The 18,229-nt window shown below is 41.6% G+C and overlaps 1 protein-coding gene across 1 annotated transcript; it reads right to left on the bottom strand.

Moving 5' to 3' along the window:
• Positions 1 to 13,932: 13,932 nt before the first annotated feature.
• Positions 13,933 to 17,730, bottom strand: actb2 (actin, beta 2). Its single transcript, XM_027023528.2, has 6 exons — positions 17,628 to 17,730; positions 16,136 to 16,265; positions 15,789 to 16,028; positions 15,030 to 15,468; positions 14,748 to 14,929; positions 13,933 to 14,650 (listed from the first exon to the last, which is right to left on the bottom strand). The coding sequence occupies exons 2-6, from the start codon at positions 16,256 to 16,258 to the stop codon at positions 14,507 to 14,509; spliced, it is 1,128 nt and encodes a 375-aa protein (XP_026879329.1). The 5' UTR covers positions 16,259 to 16,265; positions 17,628 to 17,730; the 3' UTR covers positions 13,933 to 14,506.
• Between the last annotated feature and the right edge of the window lie 499 nt (positions 17,731 to 18,229).

The raw sequence follows: 18,229 nt of genomic DNA, 5'->3' as shown, positions 1-18,229 counted from the left end.
TAGTCTTGAAGTAAATTGTATATTCTGTCTTTATATCAGGTTTGGACTGTTTTTCTGAGTCTTCTGATTATTTTGGTTGATGATTTTTAACAGACCCAAAGCTAACTAAAATGGTGCCAAATGATCTTTAGTCACCTAAAATCTGAAACACAGTGCAAACAATCATGGTCCAAAATTCTCTGAAATATACGTTTTTTTTTTCTTTTTCTTTATCAGGTTGTACAATTTAAGTGCCCCTCAAAACAAAAGTTTACTTGGAGCTTGAGACAAGCTGTAAAGCACTTTTAGAATATTTGTCTGCATGTTGTAGAAATAGACTTGATGCCTCTAGGAATAATGTTAGACCATGGCAATCAAGAAAGCTACATTTTGCTTGTCATTAACACAGTGTGAATTAAGTCCAGCTTTGAGGTCATCCCTCTGCCTCTTCCTCAGGTCACTGAAAGAGCATGCCCTCTGTCGGGCAGCCGTGTGGGGGGAGCTAGTTGAGAAGTGGCTGCTGCCTTGTTCCCAGGGTCATGTTGGGATGTCTCTTTATAATGTACAAGAGTTACCTGGCTCATTAGAACATGGTCTTTTTACAGGAGAGCCAGGCCTTCACAGGTTTTGCTGTTTGCATGATTCTGTTGGCCTTTTCCACCCATTTTTGTTTCTGTAATCCTGTCACATTTCCCCCTCTCAGAACACTTGCCCTCCATACTTAATGTGCAATACTGTTGAAAGTGGTTCCTGAGGGGTAGCAGGGAGAGACAGAGAGAAAGACAGAGAGAGAACGAATGAACTGGAGGCTGGTCCTTCACTGGTCCATCAGCATAACGTTCTGTTACATAAAAGCTATAGTTTTAAAATGATGATTTTTAAATTTTAAAAGCATCAATGTTTTGTAAATGGTCCTTTTATGAGAGGGGGACATACTTTGTATACACATTTAATCCTGTAAAAAGAAGTAAGAAAAATTGCTAAAGGATACATATATTAAAAACAAACAAAAATGGAAAGCCAGTTGTAAAAGATTGCTGTTGTCCTGTGTGTAAACTTTTTTTACAGAAGCAACCAGCTTAATCAGTGTTCTTTCCAATTCTTTTAGTAACTCAGAATTTTGTAGTTCATCATTAAACATAGTGAAAAGTATTTGTGTTGTGTCAATACCTTTCAAATGCACAGCATGCACTCAAATATATGTTAAGACTTTTTATATGCACCGACATTAGAATTTCAATTTATTCTTATGTACTGTATTTCCCTTGATATTTTTATAATCAAAGTATAAGATATGTATTTAGAACAAGCCTTCACGTTTTGCACATTTAAAGCATATGCAATGACGATGGTACATGCAGTGAAAGCAGTCAGACCTAGTTATCCCCTGACGAGCTCCACTCTGGCTGAGATGAAGTGACGAAGTGATTTGTTGTTAGGCAGGTCTACAAACGTCATGGTTGGCCCATCCCCTTTCCGCCACCCCCATAATAAGCGTCAGAGCGTCAGCGGCTCTTGACTGCGTTGAGAGCGCTTAACATGCTGATCTGAGTGCTGTGAGCCATGTGGAGAGCAAAGTAATAAGCTCTGAAATGAAAATGCTGTCTGGTTCGCAGCCATTACGGGGAAATTCACCACTCTCTTAAAGGGTAAATGCGCATCGTTTTGTTGCGTAGCCCCATGCATTAAATAAGAGATCATTCTACTCTGCGTGTGCGGGTTCTCAGCTCAGTCGGACAGACAGGTTTTAACGTTTTTGTACAGTATAAGTGTCAGTCTTTCGCTTGCAAGTGGACCTTCAAGGCAGCAGAGCAGGTTTGCTTTATAAGTGCACAGAGGTTAATAAGCCTGCTTGTTATTCTAATAGGGGAAAAAAAACTATTGTGCTCTGAGGAAAAGGCCTTACCATTGTCACTGAGCTACAGTCAGTGAGTTTACTGCCTGAAACCTCAAATGCAGCGGGCTCGTGAAAAGTGTTCGTGAAACGATCGCCTCTGCAGTTTCTCGTTACTGGACAAGTTCGCCTCGTTCTTTCGTTTCAAAAGGGGTGAAGCAGCTTCCCAGTTTCCAGTAACCATTAAGATCAGCTTTGAAAACACATCTGATTCTTTTTCTTGTAATGGCATAAAATTAGCATAATACAATTTAAGTGCTTCTTAATGTTATTACTGCCAAAATGTATCCTGTATGTTCAGTCCCATCTCATCAATTTTCGTAGATTAATTTTTAAAGTGGTCAGGGTGTAGAAACACTGTGATTAACGTGCAACAAGATTAAAGCTTAACCTATTTCCCTGTCTCTAGAATACTGTTTGCAATACGAATGTAACTTAATTGCGATGTACGTCGCCTCTCTTTTGCTAATAAAGCGTTTGGGTTGTCCTGTTATTTAAGAACACAGCTCTTCTACTGTTAAAAAGAAAGGACAAAAAAAACTTATGTTTTCAGCGAAGACTGTGTGGTTAAAGTGACGCCGCGCTGAAATCCATTCCAAACACAGATATGTTTGACGAGCTTTTTGATGTCGTTTCATCGTGCAAGAGCGCGGGCGTCTTTCATGTTTGTAGCAATCACTTCTATCAAGGCAGTACGTGTGAAAAGCTGTTGTTAAGAAATCTTACTGACTTCTATCTGAGCCTGCAAAGGCTTGCAGCAACGCACAATCCGTTTCAGAGCTGTACTTGCTGCCGACAACCACATTAACTTTTGCGTGAAGAGTTACGTATATTCAGAGAAAGATTCATTCATCCGTTTATATTCCTCTCTCGGTGTTTTTAGCACTGGGCAAAATTCCATAATACACTTGCGTATATGAAAAATTAAAAATATGAAAAATATGAAAGTGTGTCATCTCTAAATTGTCATTTGGAGAAAAAAAAAAATCAGAACAGAAGCGGGGCAAGAGCAGCCCGGGATCAAAATGTGTCCCCTTTAATCAGCGAAGCCCATGAAGCGTGGAAATGACAGCAGCAAAAATGTGTTTGCTCTGAGGAAGCACATATTTTACTTCATGGCTATGCATATTACGGAGTAAAAGGCTGATGCATTTAAAGGAGTGTTTTTAAGTAAAATACTGTGCCTCTAAGGAGGAGTCGCCCACCGCTGTCAGGCAATTAATCCTGCCAGTACAGCCTTTCGCGGTGGCGTTCACTTACAGCCATGCTGTCGCACGCGCACTGAAGGAGCTCTTGGCACAGCATTACACCCCACCCCACCCCCCAAAAAAGGAGACCGTCCATGCAATATTCATACCCTCCTTCATGATAAACGATTCAGGAGTCATTTAGCTGGAATGCTCGTTTAATGAACTGAGGCAGAGGACAATTAAAGTGTGCTGTGCGTGGTGATCTGGGGGGCGAAGACAGCGTCCTGTGGTCTGAATCAACTCAAGGGACGGGTATGACTCACTCTCCACACCCAAATTGATGACCTTTCTTCACTCCTCCTCAATAGCCAGAGTCCATTTTGTGCATCATCATGAGTGTCACCATAAAATGGCCTCCATACTGAAGTGTGTTTGATGTTGTGAAGTTTCTGTCAGCCTCTTGGTCAACACATATTTGAACTAATGATGACCTTTTATGCTTTATGACTGGCCATCGTAGTCCTTAAAGCGAAGACCTTCAGCTGCAGTGGATCCCACTTTGGATGTAGCACCCATTTGCTGTGTAAAGCCAGTTTCCTACAGCTTTATTCCATTAGATGGAAATGGGGGAAAAAATGGCATGATGCTGAAATGATTGCTAGGTTGAAAACAGAAAAGCAGAAGACTGACCCTCTGGGCTTGTGCTGTGATGGGGAGAAACACAGCTTAAGCAATCACAGAGATGAGAGTTGTGACCTGGTTTCCCCCCATTTCCTCTCCCTCTTTCCCACTATCCGTCTCAGTTCAAGGCCTCTTCTCCTATTTATTGCAGACAGCGCTGACAGCATGTCAGTGTCCTTGCTCTGCATGCGCCTGGGAGGCCTCTTTGGGCCCTAGGGCCTGAACCCACCGCATATCTCTGTGCTGGCCCACCCAGCAGAGTCCTGCAGGAACCAGAATTTATGGCAGCATGAAGTCTCCAGTGCCAGATGGATGGCTCTGACCATGAGCTCCCAACCGCAGTGCTCACTACAGGACAAAAAGCCTCAGGGAGGTCCCTGTTCATACCGTAGCCATGCTCAAGGGGACTGCAGTCACTGTCTGTCATTAGGACAGTAGGGAGAACAACGCTTAGAACTGATGTGCTGGTGTATGCACTTGTGGACGGGCGTACAGCAAAACACAAATTAAAGACAGAGAATGTGTGCAATGGGTCTCATCTCCTCACCAGAGAGCCATTTACCTTGTTGTTCCAATATCCCACTGTGTGGATACATTAGTGCCCAGCCCCCTCATTTGGGCTGTCACAGAGTCTCTGGGCACCCACTGAGGGAGAAGAGAGAGACACACAGAACACCAGTAATGTTGCTGTGTGTCGTTCTGCTTCATGCGGCAAGATGTGGGTACAATGCTAGAGCATCACTTAAAGCCAAAATGACCAGTTGTGTGAATCCCCCCCCCCCCCCCCCCCCATTAAGGAAATGGCTTGAAGCGGAAGCACAGATGGTTTGTACTGTCAAATGTCAAATCACACCAGGCAAGAGCATGATGGGAATAAAGCACAGCAGATTTGGCCAACATCATATCTGTGCATTATTCACCCCTCAAAGCACTGTCCTTATCGACAGACTTCATAATGAAATCTGCAGTCAAGCACTTCCAATTTCTTCCTCAGCATTTCCTCATCGAGTAGCATTTCTTCAGCTCCACCCTGATACCAAGATGTGCTGGCCATGGCAGCATGTTTGAGAGTTGTCTGTTAGAGACATATGTTCCCACTGAAATTTAGTGGGAAATATGACAGACAGTGAAATAATGTTTGCAAAATACCATTGGGTTCCCCTAGGTTTCCCATTAAGTGAGTTGCATTCTAGGCCACGTATGTGGCCATATTGTGTGATTAATGTTGCATGCCGTGTTGCAAAGTGAGTCCGCAGCACTGGGCATATAACACACATTCGTGTTCTCTCGTATTGCCTATGCTGCTGATGTCGTCATCGGAAGAGAGCAGCAGGGCTGGGGTATGTGAGCTAACAGAGTGCTCCACCTCAGTGCTTTTCCTCGAAAGGGACTCTGTGTGAGGGTGAGCCAGTCAAACATAAATTAAAGCAGGTGGAACAGTAGCACAGCACTTTGGGTTTGTTTGGGAGAGTGAGGAGGGGATGATTGCACTGGTCTGATCAAGAGCTGTTACATTCTCCAAAATGACCACCTTTAAATCCCGTGGAGCATTCAGGCCAGAGATTGCTAGACTACAAGGCAGTGAGAGAAGGGTGGCTGGAGAGAAAATAGAACTATCAGAGGGCTGGATTGCTTTTCTCTCTGCCTCCCTGTTGGTACACCGTTAACAAATTACTGTCGATCTATACAGAATTAGCAGCCGGGCCCTTGTGTTGGCAGGCCAGCCGTGGCGAGGTGACAAACCGAGGTGTTAATAAAAGCACCCACAGCATGACGATACAGAGGCAGGCCGTTGAGTGGTAATCGGATAGTGATAGTCCACCACGAGTGATGTGAATTCAGCAGCTGTAGGATCTCCAGCGCACAACACACACACACACACACAAAGCCAGGGTATAGAATAGCAGGGATGCTGTACAGAAGTGCCCCCAGCTTCCATGAGCTCCTTGGGATGAAGTTAGACTACTATACACCTGCATATCAGATCAGGCCTTTGTGGATGGGATAAAGACAAATTTCCATGTTGGGACCCCACCCATTTAAAGAGCTCCATGTTTGAGTGATCTTCAAACAACACTTCAAGTGTTCTATGCTTGGGTGATCTCCAGCCACTTTAATTTAACATCTTGCCTAAGAATTGGATCTGTTTCAGAGAGTGGTGGCACAGAACGCTTGAAATACTGTACAACCATCTGTCAGCCGAAAAGGAGAGCCACACATTGTGCATTTGGAATGAAAATCCTGAGGCTTTAATATAACTGGCCAAGTGAAGAATCAGGGGGTGGATACAGAACTTATTCTCTCCCCATCTGAATATTTTGTTCTGTTTTTTGTTTCTTTTCATTTGTATAATTTCTGCTTTCAAATGTTTTGAATGTATAAATATTGTTCTGTTAAATGATAGTGAAGAACTGTGTAAAATGCATTTGGGTGCTCTGTTTCCCATGCATTCTCCAGTTATTACTCACAGAAGCAACACAGAAAATATCAAGTGAAATCACAATGCAAGTGCATCAAAAAGGCAGTTTCTCTGATGCACATATTGCAAGTTGTTCCTTAGCAGTTCCCTGTCTGCATATCAATTTTGAGATATGAGAGCATACAGATAGTCTTAGGAAGGCAGTTAAAAATATATAGAATTTTAATGAAAAGCAGAGCATTATTCCCTGAACCCAAGTTTCTGTCCTTCTGCTCCCTGCCGCTAAATTTCCATTCTGATGTTCAGTCTTCTGTTGCACAGCAGTTCACTTTTCTCATTCACACAAAAGCCGATTCATCACAGCGACTATCGCTTTTTAATTGCTTCCATTCTTGCAGCAGAATATATGATGCTTCCAACTGTTTTAATAGCAAAGTGCTTTTGTATAGGGTGTGAAATTTCACAATAACTCTGTCTCTAGTTCAGCCTTGTCCACATCAGTGCTGGCAGCTGTATAAAAAGAGGGTGATGGAGGAAGTGAGGGGTAAGGAGGTCCCTCATAGTGCAAAAGGCCCCTGCTCCTGCTTTGAGGTTTGTCCCTGCAGATTGACTGATGAGTTTAGACTCAGGAGTGACACATCTGGAGAGCAGCAGGCTAGCTATGATTCTGCTTTAGTACGTTAGTGTAGGTTTCCAACTGTTTCATATCATCAGTGCTCTTGAGGTTTCGTAACCATCGGCGTATGCAGAGCATTTTTAAAGTCTGGAATATTTCTGAGAGTTTGCCTCAGAAAGTCAAATAAAGCAGTGATCTGTTTCAGAGCCTCCCATCTGCTGAGACAGTGATCTAGGAAGAAACAGGTTTTTCATAGTTTGTAGAACCTGCATGCATGCACATGTACATACATGCATATGTTCCCCTCCCTCTCTCTTCCTCTGTAGTATCCAGGAGTGTATCTGCTCACTTCTGTGGGTATCGTCACTACTGTAGCATGGAGTGTTTTGCTTGGGTAAGCACATCTCCTCTTCAGCTTATTTATACATTTGTGAGTTAGATGTCATGTGGCCTGTTTCGACTAGGAGTCCATTATTTACCTGATCGCTCTTGTCTTGTCATACCTTCTGCAAATGTTGATTGGTGAGGGAGTGAAAATTATGGAATTCACCAGGGGACTTGCCCACGGAGGCCATGTCTAAAGGTTGCTTGCACTTACTTTTCCATTGCCAAATAACCAAGAATTCAGGTTTCCTGTATTCTGTAAATGCCTCAGCTGTTGCCTGGGACATTCTGCTCACCTGTGAGACCTGTGTTTGTGTACAAACAGGGGCTGTTACTTACTGGCCATGGAGTCACAGGGACTAGCAGTGGAGACTGAAAGATCCTGGATCCCAGGATGCAAGTGTCTCTTCCCTAGATTTCCATTTTGCTGTCTGTCCACTAATCCACTTAGTGACTCTGAAAGGGGTCATTGTGCATGAAGTGAGTGGCAAGAGTTACATGGGTTTCTGTTTGGAGTGGGGCCTTGGAGAAGTGTTCACCTGACGATGTATACAAACAGGGAGGGGAGGTGCAGTTACTCACTTATGCTTACTTTATGTAGATATCATACAGACAAGCAAGTGGCAGCACTGCCAGCAATGCACTACACAACTTTACATCAAAGAAGAAAAGGGGTGTGTTCAGTAGCACAGGGCACCCAGGTGTTTAAATACAAGCAGTCTCTCGGGTTTTCCCTTCACCCAAGGGTAGACCTCAAAGAGAGGTTTCTGGAAACCCAAACAATAGCCAACAACTACCAGTTATATTAATCTGAGTAATGGAAGAATCTGAGTCTGATCAGCATTACCATGGCAATAGATTCACAAATGTTACTAAGCAAGCTGGTAGAGGCAGTAATGATGCGGTCTGAAACAAAGGTTATCTTCCCTATCACAAAACAGAAGACAAAATTTCAGTTCCTGGACTTAGCGCCAGAAGGAAGATTCCCAATATACCTGGAGGACATCAATGACGTTCACTGAAGAATTAGCACTGACAATTCCCTTAAAATTCTAGATGAATTCTGTGAGGACAGCTTGGATAATTTCTGAAAATATCCAACACGTGAGACTTTGGTAAAGATCTACGCATTGTTTAGTTAAAGAACCTAAAGGACATGGTCCTTAAAGTAAAATACAACAGGACAGCAGGGTTAGGGGAGAGGGGAGACAGCTCACATGATGATGTGAAAGTCAGGAGCATATGATTTAATAATGTTATGCTTTGTGGAGGCAGTGGTGGTACATCATTATACTAACTGTCGTAATAAGGAGATTCTCATTTTTTTGATTATATAAACCAGATTTATGCAGATATTTTTGCATGCCTACTTTAATGTACATGAGTCACATCTCAGTATTATTTTGCTTTTACAAAAAAAAAACCAACTTACCACCATTGTGCTTTGTCCTGTGATCACGTTAGAAGAAGACCAGCTGAGCTTATTTACATACAGCCATGCCATTCTGTCATTCATACTTCATGCCATTTTATTATTTTGGTTCTCCATAGGCAAGCCAAACCAGCAAATCTCCACACTTTTTACATCATGAACATACCTACTCACTTTTCTTCTGTTTCTCATAAGCAAAATTGCCTTTTAGCTTGTCTACACTGTAAATGTATCGATAGCTGATTCTAGTCCGTGTCTTAGAGTAGTTATTTTCACTCTGTCTGTCTATCAGTCAAATTCTGATTGTTGCCAATATCTAAAATAAATCATATGCACATAATGATCACTATCATCAGTCATCATCTTCATCATCATAAAACCATCAGTATGTTCTTTAGGTAGAATTAAGAATTGTGTTTTGATTTTATATATATATATATATATATAAAACATTGAAATTATGTTGCCTGCACTCGAATAGCATAAAGCAGCACTGCAGTGGAAACAATGCAGGAAAGTGGGGTAAGAGGAGACATCTCACATGATGATGTGAGCATCAGGAGCATATGACTTTATAATGTTATGACTTTATAATGTTATGCTTCGTGTAGGCGCACAAGTGGTGGTACATCATACTAACTGTCGTAATAAGGCGGTTCATTCTCTTATAAGTCAGGTCAAGCATCACTAAGTCCATAGTTCCATGAAAGACCTGCACTAAAACAGTATTCACTCATAGTAAACAATATTTGTATAATATTGTATGGAGTGGAAAAAAAAATGCAATTTCAGTTTAATGGGATGTAAAATAGGAAGATCATTGTTGTCAGTTTGCCGTTTTTTGCCTTTATTTTTAGCCATATTTTTTAAAATACAAGCCTGAATATGTGACACCTTCATGAACAAAACAATAATGAATACAAATGCTTTTTATGGAATTCTTTTCCAGCAAATTATGCAATCTTATAATGCCACAAAAAATGTCCCATTTTAACTTATATATCAAAACTGCCGTGTATTGGTCTGAATGTAATGCTTCCTCTGTTATGTTTGAGGATGTGGATGAACACACAGCCCAGGGATCTGAGATGAATGCTCCTTATAGGATATCTCCAGATCCCTTCGAAGCCCTGGTCCTCTCATGTGCTCTCCTCTCCTCTTGATCTGTAGGTTTTCAGAGTAGTGCAGATCTGGGGATAAGCTTCTCATTGCAAAGGTTTGATTCTGTACTCATCTGGAGGGAAGTTTTGGATCAGGGTCCTACCGTACCCAGGAGTGATTTAGTTTTTTCTGGAAAAGCTAGCTTGATTTCATCATAACATAACAATATCCCCAGAGCCTTCAGAAGCACATATCTATAACCATATTTCACAGAGTATGGTATGTATGGACCTTACTTTCTCTGGCAATCCCAGTGGTAGAAACTCCCCCACCCTGTGTACAGAAGAATGCACACACATCCTTTTCTAAGAAGATTTAACACATTTTCACTTGATTTCGGCTTCTTAATTACTGGCCCAGTAGTAAAAATTACTATTTTTAGGCATGTATCCATTTCTTAAAGAATTGCTTTGTTTATGAAGGTAAAACTTTTATCTAAAATTTTGTTTTCTGTCCATGTTAGTGAGCCAGGGAATGTAAACTGTAAAATCTAACTATACACTGGAAGATACTTTCATTAGAATTTCAAAAGTGCCAACGCATTCACAAATATGACATTTTCAGTTTTACATGATGCAAAAACATACATTTAAAAACTTTGCTGATGGCAAATGGCAGATCAGGAATTAAATCAGAAGATGTGTTTGTACTTACTCATTATCCACCCATAACCCCACAGATCTAGTTTTATTAACAAATTTATTAAAAGCTAGATTTCTCCCATATCAAGACCAAGGTTTTTTTTCAGTCCTTTTATGGGGATGGGGGGGGGGGGGGGGGGGGGGGGGGGGGGGGGGGGCTGTGGTCAGTCACATAAACACAATTGCTCAGTGATCATCATCACACCATATTGCATGATTACACCCCTCAGTGAAAATCTGGTTGTTCTCCAAAAATGCACTTGTGTTTCAGAGAAAAACAAGCAAATCATCCAAAAAGAGTAATTGTGTGAACAGTGTATTATGTCTGCAGTCTCCTACAATATGGTAGCCCCCACCCTTTACTCTAATGAAATACAGCAGCAGTGGATATAATGCCTGGACTTTGTATGTATGAGTGTAGAGTTACATCATGTATATCAGCCAAGGGCACAGAGAGGTTCTGCAGAACCATAATGAATGGTGTGATGAATGCAACATGCAGTGAATTCTATCTATAATATCCAAGCATATTGAACTTAGAATCAAAGAATCTATTCATGTGTATGATTCATTATTCACAAAGTCTAACTATTCTGAGATATGCTAAAAGCTGCAGAGTCAGCATCCAGGTCTGTTCAGTCCATGTGTTTTCTATTTGAAACCATAATGAAACAGTTCTAAAGACCAGCTCTGCTTGACTTTCCTCAAAGGTTCATCTGTAACACAAGGCAAAATCTTTACCCATTTTCTCTACAACTGTGCTATATTGGTGTTTTTAATCAAATGATTTACACTGAAGATAAAAACAATGGAGATGGAAAACATGTTCTGTGAAATTCTGCTTTTAAATGCTCTGCTGCCTAAAGAAAGGAGGAGGAGCAAATGCTTCTTAATTTTCTCTTGTTCATTTATTCAAACTAGCAGTCAAAATAAATATTACTGATGTGTAAAAAAAAGGGAGGAGGAGTTGGTAGGAATTTTTTTTAACATCAACAAAGGCTCATCAGATCATTTCTCAGTGATTATGTGCCTGCAATTACTTTAGTCCTTGAGGTTTGAAAGGCATATAGGAGTTTGTCGTAAAAGAGGAAAAATATCTTCTGAACCCATTGTAATTGGTCCTCTTCTGACCTGTGAAGCCAAAAGAAGAAAACCCTAATTTAGTGTACTTACTAAAGAGGTTATATAAATTAAGTGATGCCTTTTATTGACAGAGGATTCAAATGGCCATGTGCTACAGTGCAACAGCAGGGCTCTGGCTGGGCCAGGACTCCTGCCCCAGTCTCAGCATGGAGTCTGAAGCCCTCCAGAGTGGTTCAAGCTGGAGCAGAGTCTTCACACATGCTCGCGCCAGACGTCACCCAGTCCCAAAAAAATTGCTCTGAGACATACACTGCTCATTTCACCTTGGGTCCATGAGTACCCCAGTAATACAGTGGATTTAATGGCACTGTCGGCCCTCCATTTCACAAATTCCCCGAACTATAGTCCTCTCACTGCTCCCTGCTTCTGTAGCCTCTCTCTCTTCACACTTCCACTTCTCTTGCTCTCATGGTGAAATGATCCATTCCAAAGTCATGGTAAAATCAAAACCTCCCAAACATAAGGTTTTTCATGAAAACATTCAGTGAGAAATATTGATGCCTACAATCTGCATTAGTCCCATGAACCACAAACTGCTATAGAAGAGCAACAACGCTGTGGTCATACCTGGAGTGAACCGTGGCACGCTGTGCTCTGACTAGAGACACTTTATGTCATTCTGCTTGTTTGTAAGGAGACATGGCATCCTGTATCTGAGGAAGGGAACTACAAACACCTGCAATTAAAAAGTAGTCACATGACTACTAATACAAAACACCTTTAACAAAGGAGTCTTGGTTGAAGGTAGAGTACAGTTCACATGTGTGGGTGTGTGTGGATGTGCAAGTAGGACAAATAGGTTTTCTTGGCTGAACTAACATAATACCATACATTTTTATGAGATATAAATCATGTATGTAGCTTAATGAATGAAACATTTGAATCTATTTCCCAGGCAGAATTGCTTATTCATGGATACAGGAAAAGATGACCTGATTTCACTGTGTAATTAAATCAAAATTAGATTTGAAATAAAAGTGTAAAAAAAAAATTCTCTTTTAGTAGGTGCCAGTTTAAAAAAGACAAGCTGTCACCTTGTCATAAGCATATAGCCATAATTCTACATAATTGCACATTATGAAAAAAACTGTTGTCAGAACAAATTGTGTGATGTTCACTTACATTCTTACACACAGGATCATGAGGAACTGACTCGATCATATTTTATCAAGTGCTGTCAGAACACAATGAGCAGTTTGGAGTAAATCATATGCATCTAGGGCACCCATTCGTATCTCCCCATCTACCCTATAAGTAACTAAAGGAGCTTCAGCTCACTGAAATGTGCCTAAGACAGCAGTCACTTATTAGTGTATAATATTAACAAGGCTGATCTGATGTGCACTGCATTTTGTTATTCTATTTTGTGCCACTTTCATTTCAGTAGAACATCTTTCATTCTCTCCCAGGAGATAACTCTGGAGCTGTGCAGACGGCTAGTGCTTGTTTGCTGCACCACGGCAGGACGTTTGGAGGGTTTTCTGAAGACGGATAATGCATGTGTCTGCTGAATGAGCACAGCACCATCTGGTGTTTGGTCTTCCAAAATTAAGTCTGAAATATTCCACTTCCAGAAAGAGGATTCTTGATACACTGACCATGAAAAATCAAATGTAACTGCAAGCCTGTCAAGTTTTAAGTAAATGCCTTTCTACTCATACTCTGAAATCCAAGACCTTCTCATTTGTGTATTGCTTGGACTAAGTATTAACTATATTCACAAGATATTTTAATAGACTATTATAAACACTTCTAGAGACTACAAATAGACCAAGTATTTTTAATGAAATTGGTCATGGGTTAAAACTGGTTAAGATAAATTTTAAACTGTTGAGAGATCATGAAGAATATCCCTTCCATAAGAGGTTTGAATAAAGCCAACCAAGGACTGTAAGATTTGAATTGTTAAAATGTAATTATGTCAGACTGTAAATATCATAAAGGCAGGTATAAACCTTTACTGGTTTACCCAAACAGCCTGGTGCCCATTGTACCAAATTCTGCATACAAGTCAAGACATCAAGCATATATTGTAGGCCCACAACACCTGAAAATTTAGCAAGACCCTCAATGAGGCAAAATCTTTTGCTGAATAAGTACTTTGTAAACATCTTTACTATGCACAGCTCACAAAAGTAAACAGCTATACCCTTCACCTTTAAGAAAAAAAATAAATAAGCCAGCTTATGCAGTTTAATACATGGATGCAGCTTTATTGCTACTGTAGTTCCTTAGTGATTCAGAAACAGTTGCAGACCCAGCTAGCCTTCAGTTAACATTTAAATACTTGTATTGCTGTAGAGCAAGAGATTGATTAAACTTGTTGTGGCTTATCACTTAATATATAAAACCATTTTAATTTAAAGAAAAAAAGTCTCGGAGAAAGACAGGGTGATGTCTTACATGTGCACTTTTATTGGAATTGAATTAGTCAGTGTACAGGTTGGCCCCACCAAATGTCTGGCACCACCACATTCTATACAGACTAACATTTGCCCAGGGGGGATGGAAACCTTTACATTTTGAAGGTAAAGCTTTTGTTTTTTCCATTTTGTAACAAACAAAACTGAGATTAAGGCTGAAAGTACAAAACCCAGACATTGTTCTGTTAACATAATTTACATACAAGTAATACTACAAATGTTATGTATGCTCCCAATTACTGGGTAGCCTTCATAGAGGCAAATAAGTTTCTGAACAATGCATTTAACATTTGGAATGACTAAATGGAAAAACCAAAAGGGCAAAAAAAACAACAACAAAAAAAAACCCAAAAAAGGCCTTTGAGTCCTCAGATGCATTGTAGAACTTCAGGGATGCTTATTTGCCAAAAAAACATTACCGTCACCTTCACCGTTCCAGTTTTTAGATCCTGAGTCAAGCGCCAAAAATAAGCCATGCCAATGTTGTCGTTTCAGGTTTTGCTTTGCGCAGTTTTGAGTCGGCGTGAAGTGGTAACAGTCTGTTTAGAAGCATTTACGGTGGACAATGGAGGGTCCAGACTCATCATACTCCTGCTTGCTGATCCACATCTGCTGGAAGGTGGACAAGGAGGCCAGGATGGAGCCTCCAATCCAGACAGAGTATTTACGCTCAGGTGGGGCAATAATCTGCAAAAAAAACAAAAACAAACAAACACACCATTAGTCACATGAAAGCCTGATGTTAGGCATCAACTACCTGTGTACAGCCAGAGCCTAGTCTCACCTTAATTTTCATTGTGCTAGGTGCCAGGGATGTGATTTCCTTCTGCATTCTGTCTGCAATGCCAGGGTACATGGTGGTACCACCAGACAACACAGTGTTGGCATACAGATCCTTACGGATGTCCACATCACACTTCATGATAGAGTTGAACGTGGTCTCATGGATTCCACAGGATTCCATACCTGAGGACCAAGGCAACATTAGGCAGGCACTCCTAGTATTGCCATCAGCATAGAGGACCTTCCATTGTAGAGAAATTGATAGCTCATGCAGTGTACTTACCCAGGAAAGATGGCTGGAAGAGAGCCTCAGGGCACCTGAACCTCTCATTGCCAATGGTGATGACCTGTCCATCAGGCAACTCATAGCTCTTCTCCAGGGAGGAGGAGGACGCAGCAGTGCCCATCTCCTGCTCAAAGTCAAGGGCAACATAGCAGAGCTTCTCCTTGATGTCACGAACAATTTCCCTCTCAGCTGTGGTAGTAAAGCTGTAGCCTCTCTCAGTCAGGATCTTCATGAGGTAGTCAGTCAGGTCACGACCAGCCAGGTCCAGACGGAGGATGGCATGCGGCAGGGCGTAGCCTTCATAGATGGGCACAGTGTGTGTAACACCATCACCAGAGTCCATCACAATACCAGTGGTACGACCAGAGGCATACAGGGACAGCACAGCCTGGATGGCAACGTACATGGCTGGGGTGTTGAAGGTCTCGAACATGATCTGAAATGAGAAGGGTTGTCAGTATTTGTTTAAATACAGCACAATCCATGCAGAGGTTTATTAAAAAAAGAAATTAAGTCAAGGCAAGTTAAGAAAAAAGGCATGAGTGCAAAAAAACAGGTTCAACACAAAGGGGTGCAGCAACAGCAAGAATGCAGGAAAGCCAGGCAGGGGAAGAGGAAGTAACCTGCTGCTTCCAGCAGATGAGAAACTCAGGAGTTCAGGAGATAAAGCCTGGAGAAAATGAATGAAGGAATGAATGGGGAGAACTTGGGTAATGAAAGTTTTAAAAAGTCAGACAAGAGGCAGATTGAACCAACCTGTGTCATCTTTTCCCTGTTGGCTTTGGGGTTCAGGGGGGCCTCAGTAAGCAGGACAGGGTGCTCCTCAGGGGCAACACGCAGCTCATTGTAGAAGGTGTGGTGCCAGATCTTCTCCATATCATCCCAGTTGGTGACAATACCATGTTCAATTGGGTACTTCAGGGTCAGGATACCCCTTTTGCTCTGGGCCTCATCACCAACATAGCTGTCCTTCTGTCCCATGCCAACCATCACACCCTGTAACAAAACCCCATTTAGTCAAGTCTTCTCTCCCCCACCCCTTTTTTGTGTTAGAGACCAGCATTCACACATAGGAAGGCAGAAACGCAAGTAAAACTACATACCTGGTGTCTTGGGCGACCCACAATGGATGGGAAGACAGCTCGGGGAGCATCATCTCCAGCAAATCCAGCTTTGCACATGCCAGATCCGTTGTCAACAACCAGTGCGGCAATTTCATCATCCATGGCTGAGCTTAAAAAAAAAAGAAAATATTTACTGTAAAGCAATGTAGCAGTGTCAATGTGACTATACTGAGCCAACTTCCTGTTTTGCCCTGCATTCAATTTCCTAACCACTAGATGGCGCTGGAGCGGAACAATGCATACTCCCAGAGATATGCCAGACAAAGGAAGTCCCTCCGCTTTCTCGTTATTACCATAAAAGGCAATGTTTGAGGCGCTTTGCGGCTGCCGGTGGTGTGGCATCCAGCCAAAGGAGAAAGGTTCAATAAAAAGGAACGGATTTCGAAATTCATGTCCATAGCCACTCCCTAAATAAGTTTCCATTCCTCCTCCCACTGCCGGCTAAGTGTGCTTTACCAAATTGACAATTAGGCAACTCTACCTGACGAACATTACTGCGTCATATATCTGCAGCCAGTCGTGATGTTCCAGTTTCAACTCTTTGGCCGTCTCTACGAGCCTTTCAGAGCTAGCCAGCCGAGTGGATAATTTCAATAACAGTTATAGGCCTTTGCTTAAGTTCCTGCATTTTTAAAGCATAGAACATTTAACAGTCTGATGTGGTCAAATCTGAATTTCTGTTGAAGTAGTCGACTTTAATGGTCTATGCCAAACCGTTATTTCAAACAACTGATACTGAGCCACACCTTGTTCTGTCAACTGTCTTGTTCATTTGAAAGCGCACACCAAATGTGACTCGCGAAATCCGTTGAGTGACCGCTTTTTAAAATTCCGTGCTTGTTTTATCGGATATCCATACCATTTTATGGCGATTGCGTTCGATAGACGTATACCCGTCTCTGGGTCGTTTCAGAAGGCAATGTACATAAGTAGTGTGAAGAACACCTGGCCAGCCAGATAGCAAATGCCGGCTAGCATGCTAGCAAGCTAACGGGTAGCGTTAAGTAGGTCACACCCTGCTGCAGCAAAGGCACAAAGAACTACCCATGCCAGGCATAAATAAAGTGCCAGGTAGGTCAAGTAACGTTGAACCCTCGAAATGTTTAAGTTTACAGTTTAAAAATGTAAACGTCATTAAAGTGAAACACTAAGTGCCACCTGTAATTTGGGGAGCTATTCAACATGTATGCACAACCGTCTAGCGAATGGGTAACAAACTTAATCACAGCCAGTTAGCAGTTAACCTAGCTAGCAAAATAACCATGCCAGTTCCGAGCGTCATCTTAACTTTGGACTTAAAGATGCTCACTTCTAAGTACAGCCACAATAACTTAACCATAAAGTTGCCCGTTAATGTATTCCTAACATCTCTACTTGAAATAACCAAAAATGTTACAATTCAAATTGATTAATAGCATTTTATGCAATGAAAAGCATGTGGGTAACCCACTCCCTAAAGAAAAAAACTTACCTTAAGATTGGGGGGGGGGGGCTTGTCGGCTTAAGAAAATTTGTTACAGGCAGATGATATTCCGCACTAGCTGCGAATGGAGGAGCTCAAAGTAAGGCTGTGAAGCTGGGCGCACGTTTTTATACAGAGTTTGATGCCCGGCTCTCGCCATAAAAGGTAAACTTTCGCGGCTGTGCGCTCTGATTGGTTCAGCGTCACACACCCGGGCTATCGCGTGCACATTGCTACACTTGCTTGCAACTTGAGAGCGAAAGAAGGGGAAGCTAGCTAGGTTTGTAGCGGGAAACAGGCCTACTTAAGTCTTATGAAATTGTGCTTTTGTACTAAATTATTTTATTAAAGTCAATTTTTTTTGTTAGTCGCTGTTATCTTAAAAGAATGCATTTTCGTATTTTTATTCAGTTAATTCACCTTCACATTCTTTCTGTTGTTTACAAGGCCAAGCTTTTAACATGGATACTTGATTACAGGGCCTCATGTGTTTATAGTGCAAAAGAACAGTGACCTGACAAGTTGTTTAGCTTTGTTATGATTGTACTTTTAGTTATTGTTCAATGGGGCAGGATAAACATGACAAATCACCAGTACAAATGCTACTCCAC

The sequence above is a fragment of the Electrophorus electricus genome, chromosome 8 (assembly GCF_013358815.1).
Source record: "Electrophorus electricus isolate fEleEle1 chromosome 8, fEleEle1.pri, whole genome shotgun sequence".
Lineage (NCBI taxonomy): Eukaryota > Metazoa > Chordata > Actinopteri > Gymnotiformes > Gymnotidae > Electrophorus > Electrophorus electricus.
This window is presented reverse-complemented; position numbering and strand designations above follow the sequence as displayed.

Bases quoted from the DNA above. Each gene is read 5' to 3' on its own strand.
- actb2 (XM_027023528.2), bottom strand. From the start codon at position 16,258: ATGGATGATGAAATTGCCGCACTGGTTGTTGACAACGGATCTGGCATG. The intron at 15,469-15,788 runs GTTGGTTCAATC...TTCTCATTTCAG, and splicing joins ACAGGGAAAAGATGACACAG to ATCATGTTCGAGACCTTCAA. The intron at 14,651-14,747 runs GTGAGACTAGGC...TTTTTTTTGCAG, and splicing joins CTAGCACAATGAAAATTAAG to ATTATTGCCCCACCTGAGCG.